Source organism: Strongylocentrotus purpuratus, unplaced genomic scaffold (genome assembly GCF_000002235.5).
Source record: "Strongylocentrotus purpuratus isolate Spur 01 unplaced genomic scaffold, Spur_5.0 spur5_scaffold_11, whole genome shotgun sequence".
Classification (NCBI taxonomy): Eukaryota; Metazoa; Echinodermata; class Echinoidea; order Camarodonta; family Strongylocentrotidae; genus Strongylocentrotus; species Strongylocentrotus purpuratus.
This window is the reverse complement of record NW_022145596.1, coordinates 17,625,637-17,641,047: the sequence shown is the minus strand read 5'-3', so window position 1 is coordinate 17,641,047 and position 15,411 is coordinate 17,625,637. Positions and strand designations below refer to the sequence as shown.

Below are 15,411 nucleotides of genomic sequence, written 5' to 3'. Positions count from 1 at the left end.
CAGGGGGTGAAAGAAAAGAGTGGAAACTCTTGTAATTTATTCCAACGCATCCGTGAGTTCTAAAGCGTAACGATGGGATGTGTAACATTCCACTTGGCTTCGAAGTTCCATGCACATTGATGTGGAGATATAGTCGCATTACATTTATTTAAATTAAATTAAAATTAATTAATTTTGAAGCCTGTCTGCACTAGTTTGGCCAGGAGGGATTAGAGCAGGGAGGTGACAGTAAGGAGTGGAAACTCTTGTAATTTATTCAAACGCATTCGTGAGTTTTAAAGCGTAACGATAGGATGTGTAACATTCCACTTGGCTTCGAAGTTCCATGCTACGAGCCGCTCTTCCACTGCGGGGAATTTCGGAGGCCAGTCACCAGGCACATTCATTACAAAATATCAAATTACCGGCAAAATTACAGTGTAAATTATAAACTTTATATGGGGATCGTATTGGGAATAGTGCATGAAACAATTTGTCAAATTCAGTACTTCACCCGTACTATAATTTGTGTGTCAGAGTTGAAAAAAAAATAGATTCTGAAAAATCTTCAATATTTAAGAATAATGCGCTTATTTACAATCTTCAATAACTTTGCTAAGTTTGCTAATGCGTGTTTTCGCGTATTTTTTTTGTATTTTTGCAGTTTAAAAAAAGGATGGAATTACAAAAGTTTGTGTTCGCTTGTTCTACTCATTACACATTCAACAACTGATGAGAAATCATTGAAAGGGACAGCGAACGTATGCTAGGATACCATTTCTGATGTAACAATTCTAAATCCTGATATTGCGTGCGCTCTTTTATCTCACCACCTGGTCAACTGTTGCAGATTAGCGCAATAACTGTTCGACGGCTTGGAGCATGAGGTCAAAGGAGAGCGGCTTGATTCCACTCCTTCCTATCACCTCCCTGATTAGACCCCCTGGATGGTCACTGACAGGTGGTTATCTTATCAAATTAGCTGTCACTTAAAATAAGAAAAGGGGGATCACCGGGGACCAACGGATACCGCTTTGGCATTGTTTGCTATATAGAGGGCGATGGTAGCTACAAGTAGTGCAGTCCCGCTTTAATCATTCATCGTGTTATACATGATCGAAATATCAGATACCAAATTATATAACTTTATCATATGCAAAGAAGAATAATAACGTCGACATTTACTTACACCTTTTCTAATTTAGTTAGATCTTTGAACATATCCACGCTTATATCTGTGATAGTTATTCCTCCTAGATCTCTGGGTGATGAAAACAAAAAGGAAATACAACAAAGTTGCATGATATTTTGAGTCAGAATCATTCGTTAATGCGCAAGGGCTTTACTACTTTACATAATATTCGAAACGAAAGTCAGTAGACAGTAATTATATTCATTGCAATTTTGGTTGAAATCCCTAAATCAGTTCTTATCCTAGAGGGGTAAAGCACCATTACGTGTTTTGTTTTTTAAACTTCTTAATCGAAAATGTTTCGTAACCGGCAAAATAAGCATTAATTGTGTGAAATTGAGCATTGTCTGATTTAACTGAAGAGGCAGGGTAAGAAAAGGGGGTGGATAATGGGGGAACATCCTCCATCAAAATGTTCGTAAGAAATGGGTCAAAACAAAAAGTAAGCGAGAAGAAAAAACGGGGGGGGGGGGACAGATTTAAAAAAAACCGGGAAAAAAAACGCCACGAAACCCAACCCTACCCCTCCATTAATCAGTGGACTTGTTAATCTCTATTTAGCCCACTTAGTGAGATCGATGTCCAACTGTTTAATATCTACACCTACGCCACTTCACCCATTATTAATTATTGATTAAAATAAACAAATCTTACCCCTTGATTGACGCTTTTCGGTTATTTTTAATAAAGGAGCAATGCTATAAATTAATTGATAAAATCATAAACGACATGTATAACACTTCTACAAGTACAACCTATATCGAAACAGTTATTCAAAGGCTGCTTCCCATGAAAGTGACCGCTAAAATACACGAAGGATATGTCGGTCTCTTGGGCTTTCTGACAACTTTTTAGAGTCTTTACAAGACCGCATATGTCTGTCTTGTGTGCCGTCGTTTTTTCGGGCTGTCTCGAGTTCATAAATATTTACATATGAATATGGGTCCTTTCTTCCGAATTTGCTAAGAAGGAATCGTTTATTTCTATTTTGAATAAAAATGCTGTAAGAGTTATTAAAGTTCCATCACATAAATTCTGCATGTTAACGACGAACAGAGGTTCACTCGTTCAAGTTAAAATGATTTCATATGCAAGAAATGCCAAGCAACTGTAATTTTAATAACCATGAACTTACAAATCAATAAGATTATCTAGCCCATCGAAGAGGCCTGTGGGAAATGACATCACTGAGTTATTTTTGAGTCTCCTGTGGAAAAAAAAAGAACCAACGTAATCAAAAAAGAATAATCGAGTTATTATATAAATATGTATTGTATGTGATATAATAATATGTATCAAAGACATTAGATAATGTCATCTGTGTGTACTAGCTTTCTCATGCTAATCTCAGCCAGGAGGAAAAGTTTCTTTATTTAGCTACGGAGTCAGTCAGGGCCTCCCACAACCCACACGCGTAGGATGCGGGATTTACTGGTTTATTTTTAAATGGCAGTGGAACTAAAGAAAACCAAAACACCTAGCAAGTTGTTACTCCCAAATTTATTTAAAAACCCATAGGCCTCCGTATTATTTGTATCCAAATAATCTCAACAATGAACCTCCAAATAATTGAGTAACTCATTTTCCGTGACTAGGATTCTCCCGCGTACGCGTTAATCCCCATCCCCAAAATATCTTGACTGTAATCGTGTTACAATGTTTTTTTAATAGATATCAGTCTGAGTGAAGAGAATTCGTGACATACGTCATATTTGCTCCTTTTATTAGACGCAAGTTGCCGACGGAAAATTGTCTTCTGCCAGCCAGGGAATTGAGGTTCAACATGTTCCATGTACGTAATCAATCTATTATGTGTTCATCCATTTTGGGTACATGTTTGTTCAAGTTTTACTTAGTACTAAAAAAGGGACAGAACCAGAATCACTCAACCCACTTTAAGATGTACTTTTCCCAAAATACCTCGGCATTTTATAAACTGCCGATGACAATCATGATTTCAACACGTGGAAGCTCACTCTCATTCACTGTATAAAAAAAAGTACCGCGAATATTGTGGGCGCTTCCTTTTTTTTGAGTTTTAGATCAATTCGCAGGTGTATCGGGAGCCTTCTGTCTTGAAACCCACTCTGCTTTCATTATAACCTTCGTTTTTCCCACGCGAATTTGTTCATGGCTTTTTTTTTAAATCGGTACATGCACTCTACAGATCAGAGTAAAGAGTAAATACGCTTGACTATGTTATAACGAAATTATTATTCTGCAGAATACAGCACAAGATCAGCATTATGAAGGCTGTAGCCTGTATTTAGAAATGGTATCCTAAATTTGATATTTCGGAAGAAAAAAAAAACTTTCCTAATTTTAAGAGGTTACTGGTTGCACCATTCAGGTTTTATTTTCACCCTAAACATTATAGAGTGTATCCTTGATTCAACGGCGGAAAGATAAATTCACATATTGTTTAGGTAATATTGATTTAGTTCATGCAAGGCAAGTGGATGCCAAATTCATAAATTTCTAACTGATTAAGGACGAGAAAACCCTATTTACATGCTTGCCTTGCCCTACTGGAGAAATAATCTACTAAAAGTTTACTGAATTCTAAGTTAAATGAGAAGAAGTCGCAATGAGAGAAAAAAAATCTGCCGATGTGAATGGGGCACAGTATAAAGATAAAGGTGCTCACATGGCTGAAATTACATTTAAATAGACCAAGGAGTGCGAGAATGTTCAAAATGGTTTATGTATACGACTATTAAAGGTAATACAAAGTTTTGGGAAATTTTGAAAATTGGTGGATAGTAAATCTTTACAATTTTGATATATTTGGATGCCCCTGTGGATGTATTATAAGCACTCACAAAATAAGCCCCTAAAACACTTCTGTTTTCGAGAAAAAATTAATATAAAAATTTACCGGTGCTCCCGGTAAATTTTGATAAATTTCAAATAGCGCCTATGGCCGTACAATGGTAGCTGTGATTATGAAAATCTCAGAATATGTAGTTGTGATATATAATTTCCAAACGGGAATGGCTAATCGGTCGATTTTAGTCAAGAAACATGGTTTCATAGCTAAATTAATATCTTGGCCTTGAGAGGGAGCTATACAACATAAAGAGTTTATTATTTATAATTTCATAACTTCAGACTCGATTTCAACCGCGACAACGATCAATGAATATTGTAGGAACGCATATGCTTCCAATATTTTAATTTGAACCGAATTTACGACCCCATACCAAAACTTTGTAATACCTTTAACAACTCCTGGTACAATATGACGCAATAATAATTGTGGGTTGCAACATGAAGGTATAATCAACAACGCATACATTTTTTTAAAGAGAAAGTCTAGTTCTGTGAAAGGTAAACACGTTTGAGAACTGTTTCATTCTGTTAATGTAAGTGTGGGAGGAAACAATGTCCTCTGAAAAGGATGTCTCTTTAAGTGCCCTCATATTAAAAATATGTCAAGTAACAGCTTACAGATACTATGTTCCTTTTGCAGCCAACATCAATTCTGTAGAACTTAGCAGGAATTATGAATATGTCATGTATGTCCTATCTGTGAAATTTAAACGTTAGAAGTGTCCTAATATTCTAATTATGCAAGGAAACCCGTTTAATTACTAGACTTCACTGTCAGACACTATTGAGTGACTAACTGGCTTTTCTTCTTCTTTAGTAATAACATACATAAAATGAGCTGTAAAGGGTACATGAGCATTTGTCTACATCAATAACCCACTTCGTGTAATGACAAAATTTAACTGATTGAATCTTTGCGCAACATAAAACATACGACCATTCGGTACAATGGTCTGAAGATCAGACTATTACTTACTGGCTCTATAGCTCTTAAATCGATTCGACAACTAATAGTCGTTATTTTCCCACTTAAAGACATTTTCAAGCCCCCTTTTTTAGGGAAGTTCTAAATTAGTATTATCTTTGAAATGCCGTTGAAATTTAACCTATTCATTATTTGGCCTACAAATGGGACATAGTACCTTTAAAGTTGTGAACGTTTATGCCACATGTTTGCGTAGTCTCATATACCATCTTCTGTGAACAGTGCATGTGCCCTTTATCAAATCTCGTCCCATTTCTAATCATTTTGATGATGCCAAAACCTGGCAGTACACTCCAATAGTTATCTGCTACCTGATCAGCTTTGTCCAATCTCTTCCCCACAGTTTTGTCACAATGTAATAGCATGACCACAACCCAACTTTGTCTTTAAGAACAATATTTTCCCATTTGTCCCTTCTCATTCACTCTTTTGTTTATTGTTTGCGCTCGGTCACGTGCCAACCGGAGGCACTTGCTCCCCTTTGCCCCCTGTATATCAATCAAATCAATGACATTTGAAGAATTCACAGATAAAAGAAAAGTCATTTGATGTTGTCCCAAGATCCAATTCAAATTTGTGATTAATTTAAAGATATATGCCTTTTTGTCTTGTTTCAAAACTACTAGCCTACGGCGAAAATAGCGTGCATAGCGAGTGCACTTTAAAACTTAAAACACGTAAAATGGCTATACGAACTGAAAGAGCATTTCATATTACAGGAAATTCAATGATTCACGATCCACTTAAAAAATCACTTTCAAAAATTACCTCGGCCGCAAGATCTACTTTCTACTATCTCGAATTCAAGTAGCGGTATGATTATGCGCTTTGCTAGACGATTTGATTTTGGAAGTGAAGACAAACTTTACCAACAGGTTTAATCGAAAACCTACAACAACTTATGCCATAGGCGTAATGCATAGAAAACAAAAATGGCTCTCAGAGTTTCGAATTGAAAACTAGCCATAGGTTCCCATTTTTTAAAATTCGTCAAAGAAAACGGCGGGGGGGGGGTGGGGGGATAGACATCGGTTCGCATGAGAAATGGGATCTCGCGCGAATTTTTTCCCCACGTTCTCTCGTTATTCCCAGGTTAAAAGAACGTGTTTAGAGCGCCTAGAAGTTTCAGTTGAATCTATATAGAATGGCGTCGTAGTTCAAGATCGTAGGTATATTTGGAGAGTTTTATCTTTTCTTGTGCTCCTTTCTTGAAATGACATTCCTCCAACCACTTTCCTCCAGCCATTGTTAAAAATTTGCAGAAATGAGCTTTCAAATTGACATTGTACACCCACACGAACCATAAAGTCCGTAACTCTTTTGTCCAGTATGTGATCATTTTCTCTTGGTCCGTCTTCGAAAATGACGATGACGAGGTTTATAACCGTCTCCCACAGGACTCTTCATGTGAACATAATATCATAAACTTGATATGCCTAAAGTAATAAAGACTTCCATTCTTCTATCATACCCTATGAGAAATTCCTCCATTTTTGGACCATCATCCGTATCATCTTTGGTTTCAGGTTGATATGCACGTCCTATGAAATATTAATACACCTTATCATATTACACTGATCCCTGATAGGTAAAGAACCTGTGTATGAGATATCATTTTTCACTTCAAGGGCACTTGTTGTTGAAATGAATAAAGGGAGGGTGAATATCAGATGGAAGAAAATAGGAATTTAACCCGAATTGATCTTCATTTAGCACGGTAGTCGGACGGGAGAATTGTGTTTCAATTGAAGGACGAATATGCACGATGATGATAATTATAGTCACCCTCCAAGCCCTCCGAAAATTTGACATTCCTAGTTAAGTGCACGTGTGCGGTGAGAAAGAGGTGTGGGTTGGCGATCGTGTGTGTGTGGGATTCGGTCAAATAGTATTCGCATTTTAGTCTGGCGCCCGTGTATTCACGTGTTTTACGTGGGTGGGAACGGGGAGAGAAAAAGGCGTCCGCACTCATCCCAATCTCTATAATTCTCACCAGATCAACTCTGCCACAGATAAAACGGGCCCCATTAATTTCCGACGACGCGCTTTTATTTCCTCCTATAATATGGCGCTTTGCGCAAAGCTGTTAATTTCTACGTGATCGCCACTAAATGGACGAAAAATTTTTCCTGACATTTGAATATAACTCAAATGCACACTGAAATTCAGGAGTGACAATATGATGGATATGGTATTGTGAATTATTAATAATAATAATAACGTTTTATTTACCCAGGGTGGCCACTTCAGTTAGGAAACTGCTCTTCCAGCGGGCCCTGCATAACATAATATGTTATTACTACTCTTCTCCAATCCAATATGCTGAGCGCCTAGCTAGAAGGCAGAAGGTCCCATTTTTATTATTCTTTGGTATGTATCGGTAGCTCACATTTCAGTGTCAGATATATGTAAAATGTGACTATCGTCTAATATTTGACATTAGTAAAACCATTCTAAATCATGTCTTTCTTGTGGGCAGGAAATAGAGATTTCCGAGAATGAACAGTATTTCTCGGTAGAAGATATTTGTTGAGTATACTTACAAAATCTGAAGTTGGTGAAGGTGGTTAAAAACTCCCATTGGTAGATGCGATATGTAATTGTTAGACAAATCACTGTAAATGAAAAAAAGATAAAGATTATTAGCAGTAGAAGTAGTAGTAGTAGAATAACAACAAGAAGAAGAGGAAGTGTAGAACAAAAGAAAAAAGGAGAGGAGAAGAAGGAACAAGTAGAGAAGGAAGACAAAAAACGGAAAAAAGTAAAAGCGTATAAAGAAGAGGAGAAAAAGAAACATAAATACCAATGCATTCATTTACAGAAACACATAATGAATATATGAAACATAAAATATTGACTTCAGGTAGAAATATTGTATCTGCGATGCAATTGAAATTAAAGAAAGATGTTCATGTAGAACCAATTTGCTAATTAAAAAGATATATAACTCAATTCCTATCAACATAAATAAAATAGAACATAAAGAAAACAAACAAATTCAATTTTTGTAACGAGATAGGGGCTACTCACAGTTCAATAAGTGTTTCCTGAGACTTGAAAGCATTTTCTGCAATCGAGCTTATGCTGTTATTTTTCAACACTCTGCATAAAATAAGATGATGGATAAACATGTGAAATTGTAATGTACAGCATTTAGAGCGATCTAGTAATCATACACATAGGGATAAACTATTCAATATCATGAAAACGGTGTGAATTTCAATAGTCAGGTATCGAACCTGCAAAACGTATTGCAACCAGTTTCTTTCATTCGGCAGGAAATATCTAATGTTTCATTCAAATAGCATGTACAGAGTCACCTGACTATAATTCGAAAACAGTTTGTCTGTTTGTTGCATCATATATAAGAAAGCGTAAGGTGTCTTCAGAATTATAGAAGCTGTTAATATTTAAAGAAAATCATAAAGCCTTAAAGGCGTAACATTTTGCCAATTACTAAGATTAAAAGAGATATAACCTGGAGCGAAGTCGTACATTACAACGTCATTTTATTTAACATTACGAATACGTGATCTTCTCATTGACCTAAAATGTAGGCGTATGGACAGATTTTTATTATTCATTTTATGTACGTGAATATTAACACTGACAACATGAAAAGTAACGTAATTAGCGTTTCTTGAAAACACAACTGCCCCTATTCCTATCCCAACCGCTGCTAGGTAATTGTACAATTTGTCGTCTTGAAGAAAAAAAACGAAATCGTCTGAAACTCGTCAGAACGTTACAGATCCTTGTATAAGGGTACTTAATTTCCGGCCTTCGGGAGAGTCCATCTTTCCTGATAAGGAAACAAGCAATTTCTAAAGTAGGTTGCTTCTCACTCGTATTCCAATCTGTCATAATCATCTGTTCACGCGGGATTACTGATCCACATCAAATTAAACTTTCTGGTTGACAAGCATAACTAGCTCGGCATATATACGCCTGCCTTAATCATGTTAGTATCAAATGCCCTCCGGAGCACACTTTCCATTTTATAATGCGTCCCTAGGGCGCTTCATATTTCCTTTCTGGAATAATTTATCACTGGTACTCATTTTTTAGGAAGAAACCGGTCTAGATGGCTCCTTTGTTCAACACTTGTCTCTTTGAATCTCTTTCAAAGAGCACGTATTCCAACTAACCGTTACGTAAGCCATCAATCACACCAATTTACGTGCCGTCCCATCCACTAACCTCATTTCTCGAAAGGCCATTAGGTTTTAGAGGTTAAGACGCAATTGCTTTCTTGATCAGACTTACAGAACTGTTAGAGACGTGTTTCCAGCAAACGAATCCACTTCGATAGACCGTATGTCATTACCTTCAAAGTCACTGTGATGGAAATATCAAGAAGAAATGATAAAATCGAAGCTTATTAATGGAGAACTAAAAGGTTCGGATAGGTGGAAAATCAAAATTAAGACGGTGTAGGTGTATGCCTAACTCCTTCAAAGGGCTAGATATTATGGTAAAGACGAAATTAATATTGTAAGGCGCGATTTGGAGGTTTGGAACACCCCTTCGTTGCCGTAGACGAAAACAAGTCCACACGTGGAGTACTACTACTTACCTAGACAAAAACTAAAAAATCTCCTCATTAAATCCTTATAAGCGGAAATAATCTCTCTGTAGAAAGTAAACACCCTTAATTGATATTTTTATCCCAACAATTAGTAGATCCAGCTCCCAAAATACGCCGGAAATCACTTTAATTACATTTATTTGAATTTTTTCTTCTTCAACCAGTTCACCATTTTTTGGGTTGTATATTTTGAATATTTGTTCTAATTCAAGTAAACAAATTACACAGCACGTCAGTCATGTTCTACCAAGCAATTTTTAATGCGTATGAAATGGGGGAAATGGAAATTTAAAGATCAAGTATCAAATTTTTAATGAATAACTACGTGGACTAATAAGTAATAGTCGTTTGAAGGTTAGCGTGGACTACTTGATATTCTAAAATAGAATACTTACACCCATGCAACGGAGTGTAAATCTCTGAGTGCAGCACCGTGGTTTAAGTCTTTAATCTCATTGCTACGAAGATCCCTGATGGTGGTGAAAGAGATATAAATCAAGAAATTCGACAAAAAAGACAAGAAAAGAAAAGGAGGAAAAGAATAAGGAGAAGAAGGAGGAGGAGAAGAAGACGAAGAAGAAGGAGAAGAAGAAGCGGGTGAAGGTGTAGAAGAAGAAGAAGAAGAAGGAGAAAAGGATAAAGAAGAAATAAAGAAGGATTACATAGGTAGAGAAAAGTAGTTACATGTGTACTCCCTATGGAGCTATTGCCTGATATAATCTCAGGTTGTCTGCTGAGGCTTTTAGTGCGGATTACGCTCAACCATCCAAACTCTCACTCACACACGCGCGCACACATTCCCCTACATACACGTTCGCGCACACCCTCATTCACACGCTATTGCTTCTTTGTTTTTAACAATGACCATCGCCTATACTGAAAGAGTATCCGTCCATTCGGCATAATTGGAAGTATCTGAAAGGGCAAAGTGAACGGAATATCAGGCACTTGAATAAGCATAAGCATATTTTTGGTCCTTTTTTGACCAGGTGTTAAATAAGGTCAATGTCTTGTCACATAAAATAACGTTTGGTTCATCTGTAGAATTTAAAAAAAAAAATATCTTTTAGTGACATTCAATCGTTACTTCGTGTGGTCACAAAGGTGACTGACATGAATTTTTACTTTTGAAATGAAAGAAGTCTCTTTGCAAACATATCAAAAGTATGACGAATAATCCCATCAATTAGAAGAATACAGGTAAATCTTCAACTATGAAGAATATACTAGAAAATGAGTGAGGTTTCTTTAAGTATATTTAACTACTCACTTTATGGAAAATACAGCCTGATATCTATGTTCATTTTAATAATAAAAAGGAAAAATTGAGAGAATCAATTCAGTAAAAGCGTGGGGGATATCCTATACGAATAAGAAAGTAATGCTTTTTTGAAGTTGTAATCAATCAAACAAATATCGCAACGAAAGTACAGCCTGCAACCTAGTTCATTTTAATAAAAAAACAGAAAATTGAGAGAACCAATTCAGAAAAAGTGTGGAAGAATCCCATAAAAATAAAGAATTTATGCGTTTTTGAAGTTGAAATCAATCAAACGAATAATGCAACGGTTCGACGTATTTCGCGACGTCCTCTCTCATATGCTCTGTACTGAAAATATCATGAATTTTAATTTAAACTTGGAAAATTCTTTCATATTTGTCAGGTTTTGCTACAATGTTCACGGATCCGATCATTTTAACCTGGTATCATGATGGATTTGCCCTTGTGAATATTGTCTCACTCGAAATTACCAATCAGATGATTAACTGGATGATTTACATCAGTAATTTACAAGAAAATGAACTCGTTTTATTCACCTACGCAAGTAGGGCGGTCACATACTTGTCCGCCCTTATTTTGATATGTGAAAGAAAATGTCTCCCTGTCTGTTAAAGGTAAAGACCAGTTCTGGCCATGCGATTGCATTGTGAGAGAAACGTTGTGGAATCGATCAGAAAAGGTTGATCATATGTATTGGTGTGTACTGCAAGGTTCTGGAATCATCAAAATGATAAGAAATTTGGCCCAGTCTTGGTAAAATTTACAAGCACTGCATACAAAAAGATGTATATGGGATTACGCGATAAATTATACTATCTATCCGGACTGGATAGATAATAATTTTATTTTTACCAAATATATCAATTAGTAGACGGTTTCCCGGGAAAATTTGTGTCATCACGTATTAGTCAAAACACATTCTTTCACATGATTGGTAATAAGAGCTTCCATTTCATTTTCTGAGAGGGGGGCATTTCCAAACTGGTCTTTGCCTTTAAGGGCCATATATGATGATTTTCAGTTTAGCAATGCGAACGATTCAAATACGAGACTGAAAATCCGGTGCAAATGAACAATGTCCTATATGTTTAATCATGATTAGATTTTGAAGTTAGGTTGCTGTTCCATTTTTCTTGTATTATTGAAACATGGTCGATTTGGGAAATAGAGCCTGTATTCGTTTTTTTTCTCGGGAAAAACAATTTTTTTTTCTATTGGACCCCTAATCAATACACAAATGATATTTGAAGATGCCAAAGGGAACCATATTTGTATAATTACCCAGAGAATGATTCGGAACATTCATTGCGTATGTCTTGAAAAAACATCTATTGAAATGATATGTTATAAACGTATGGTGAGGTACATTGTAAACAGTGTTTAAAATAAACGATTACAAACAAATCCTCCAAAAAGACATATGAGCCCTTTGCAATCATTGCACTATCTTTTATCAGAAAAACAAGTGCCAACAAATTAAAACTAACTAAAAATTATTAATATCAATAAAAATAAAGATGTTTCAAGTTATAAAAAAATTCTCTGATATGATCCCTATTAAATGAAATTATAGTTTCCTAAGTCTCATTCAAGATAAGAATAAAGTAGTTATCAAAAATAATGATTTTAACTGAAAGCGACTATCAGCCAATCGTTGTGAAACGTACATGAACATGATTTTTCTTTCTTCAAAGACACGTTTATATACTAAACCGGTGTTCCTCAATCAAGAATTGACTCACCTTCTCATCGAAGGATTTCTTTTAAATTCGTTCTTTCAGATAGAAGAAAACGTCATTGAGCAGGAATATCTGACAGTATACATAATAAACTTCTAAATCATTCATACCCTCAGGAAGTTTGGTAAGTTCGTAACAAATTGATCAGTCCCATTTTTTGTTTCTTGAGAATGTGACTTATCAAAACTTACATCTGAAAGTATTCAACAACATCCTTGATTCAACCAATCTACCTATTATACTTGAGTTATGAAAATTACAAAAACATCAAATTTACAAGGGGTATGAACAAATTGTATAGACGAGTAACTTACAACCAGTATAGGTCCTTCAGCCCGGTGAACATTCCCGGTTGTAGACTCGTTAATTTATTCCCATTTAGAAACCTGTATTGTGGGGAAAATTAACAAAAATAATTGTAACTTTGCACTTTGTAAACGGAACATTTGTAAACTAATTTGCTTCCAATCTCACAGGTGACAGCTTTCTATAGCTGACTTTTGTTGTTCATTTTGTGTACAGGAGGGTTTGTGGGAAATGTTGTGTTCTGCCTTGTCATAGTGCGCAGATTTATTGTTAAAATGGTTAAAAACATACATTTAAAAGGTAAATGGTAAAAGTAACATAATTACTCAATGCAAATTAAAGGATATTTCACACTTAAGCGGTAAACCGCAGTGGTTTACGTAGGAGGTTTCTTATGTTATATGTCTTTAGAAGATAAGTGTCTTTAGATACACAGGCTCAACAGCGAACTTGCTTATCTATTTTTGTTTATAGATGTAAAACTGTGGAGCTCTCGAGTACTATGTTATAGTATATTTGTTTTTTATGTGGGTGTATTTTTTTTTTTTTTTTTTTTTTTTTTTTTGGGGGGGGGGTCCGCTTTTAAGGTGATATTTACCGGGTCATATGGGAAGGTGGCTTTAAGGTGGAAACGAAACTTACAACCAATGAAGTCCATGGAGACCAAGAAATGCTCCTCTTTCAATGATGGTTATGTTGTTTTCAGATAGGTAACTGCAAAGCAAAACAAAGTCAACATCATCAAAACTCTTGAAAGGATCCAGAGAAACATCAGCAAGGATCTAGGTTAAGTCATGGTTCGTGATTGTCCGGTAGTCATCCATCGTTGACATATTTAATCCGTTAAAATCACCCTTCCTGTGCGTGATTGCTAGAAATTATTGAAAACTAACTTTAATGGTTCTGGAAAGACAAATTAATTTTTTGCAACTTATCTAAAAATGCAAGAGCGACATAGAGCTTGAATCTCTACAAATCCGCGAGAGAAGAAACTTACGATTGTATTTGTAAAAGTTCTTTGAATGTCATATCTATTCAAAATGATAAATAGTTGTTTACAATTTCGCAAGCAATAAATGGTCATAATGATTCATACAAATATATCAAGATCAGATTCGGTCAGTTAATCACAAGAGTTTCTATCTCTTTGCATATTTGTTATGAAGCTACCACATGAATAAAACAGCATTTGTTACTTACAGCGTAGTGAGCTCGTGAAGATAATGAAAAGAATTCGCGGGTATTTCACGTAGCCGATTTCCCATCAAATTTCTATAAGCACAGAAGGAGAAAAGGAAGAACAAGAAGAAGAAGAAGGTGAATACAAATAAAAAGGAAAAGAAGAAAAGGGGAAATACAAAAAAGAGGGAAAAGAAAAACAGAAAGTGAAGATGGTGAAATAAAAACAAAACACTATGAACCAAAAAATGAGGAGTTTAAAGATTATCTCTTTACTGAGACATTGTACATCACAATCTATCGAAATATTCGTAATAACAAGGTTTAATCGTTATTAATGACTTCAGGTGTTTTGTAATTAGAAATTCAGTTGCATTCCAATTATCAACGTTTTAGAACTACACGTGGCATGAACTTACCACTTCGTATTCTAAATTTATTTTATCATGCGATTAACTAACATAATAATAATAATAATAATTACAGTGCTTATATAGCGCCTAACACTTACTTTGTCAGAAGTCTCTAAGCGCTCTACAATAATGCAGCATAATTACCCTGGCTTTAGCAGTGCAGCTGTTAACATAACTCTCAATTTAGTATTCAGAAAGAAGGTTTACATTTTCTTCCTTTCAAATTGATCGATTTCATGAGCAGAATGTCGAGAAATATTTAAACAAACTTAAAATATGGGATAAGGCATAGGACAAAATAGATGGATTATGTATGATAAATGTCAGATTTCGAGGGCCCTGCTCCTCGGATTATAAGTAATCTGACAGTTATCATCAGAAGGCATGATTTGTTTTGCAGGCGGCTCGTTATATCTTTTTCATATTTAAGTATTTGTTTTTAATTGTTTTATTCCTTTGTGATTATCCACGACTTTAAAAAAAAAAAAAGCGATTATCATTCCCCTCGCCGCCTCCGCAAAAAATAAATTATCCCCCAAATCCTCATAATTTTCCTAGCACAAAAGTTGCAGAGAGTTATGCACATGAGTGAGTATTACATAGATGGCTCGATAACACTTCTTTTATTTACTAAATCCTGCACACAAAGCATGTACCGGTATCTCTTCTTATAATTATTCTCTGGGGTATTTTGAGGAGCAGCAGGGGAGGGGAGGGGGTTGGGGGGTTGGGGTGGCTCTCTCTCTTGAGAGATTTTCGGAAACATACATCCTCTTTTATATGCTACTAGTTGACGAGCTTGGGAATTGGTAAGTCAATGTAAAGAGAAACTCACATAAACACATTCTAATCTACGAGTGATTTAGCGGCGAATCTTCCCGCCTCGCTCAGGACAACAAAGATATCTTTCGTCCCA

The 15,411-nt window shown here is 35.7% G+C and overlaps 1 protein-coding gene across 1 annotated transcript in view; it reads right to left on the bottom strand.

Moving 5' to 3' along the window:
* LOC588610 (relaxin receptor 2-like) overlaps nucleotides 1-15,411 on the bottom strand; it is a 66,201-nt gene that overhangs the window by 8,690 nt on the left and 42,100 nt on the right. The window contains exons 6-14 of the mRNA XM_030981308.1: nucleotides 14,104-14,175; nucleotides 13,546-13,617; nucleotides 12,912-12,983; nucleotides 9,972-10,046; nucleotides 9,255-9,326; nucleotides 8,019-8,090; nucleotides 7,532-7,603; nucleotides 2,307-2,378; nucleotides 1,169-1,240 (exon numbers count right to left, since the gene is read on the bottom strand). Coding sequence (XP_030837168.1) covers nucleotides 1,169-1,240; nucleotides 2,307-2,378; nucleotides 7,532-7,603; nucleotides 8,019-8,090; nucleotides 9,255-9,326; nucleotides 9,972-10,046; nucleotides 12,912-12,983; nucleotides 13,546-13,617; nucleotides 14,104-14,175 — 651 coding nt within the window. The remainder of the gene's footprint in view (nucleotides 1-1,168; nucleotides 1,241-2,306; nucleotides 2,379-7,531; nucleotides 7,604-8,018; nucleotides 8,091-9,254; nucleotides 9,327-9,971; nucleotides 10,047-12,911; nucleotides 12,984-13,545; nucleotides 13,618-14,103; nucleotides 14,176-15,411) is intronic.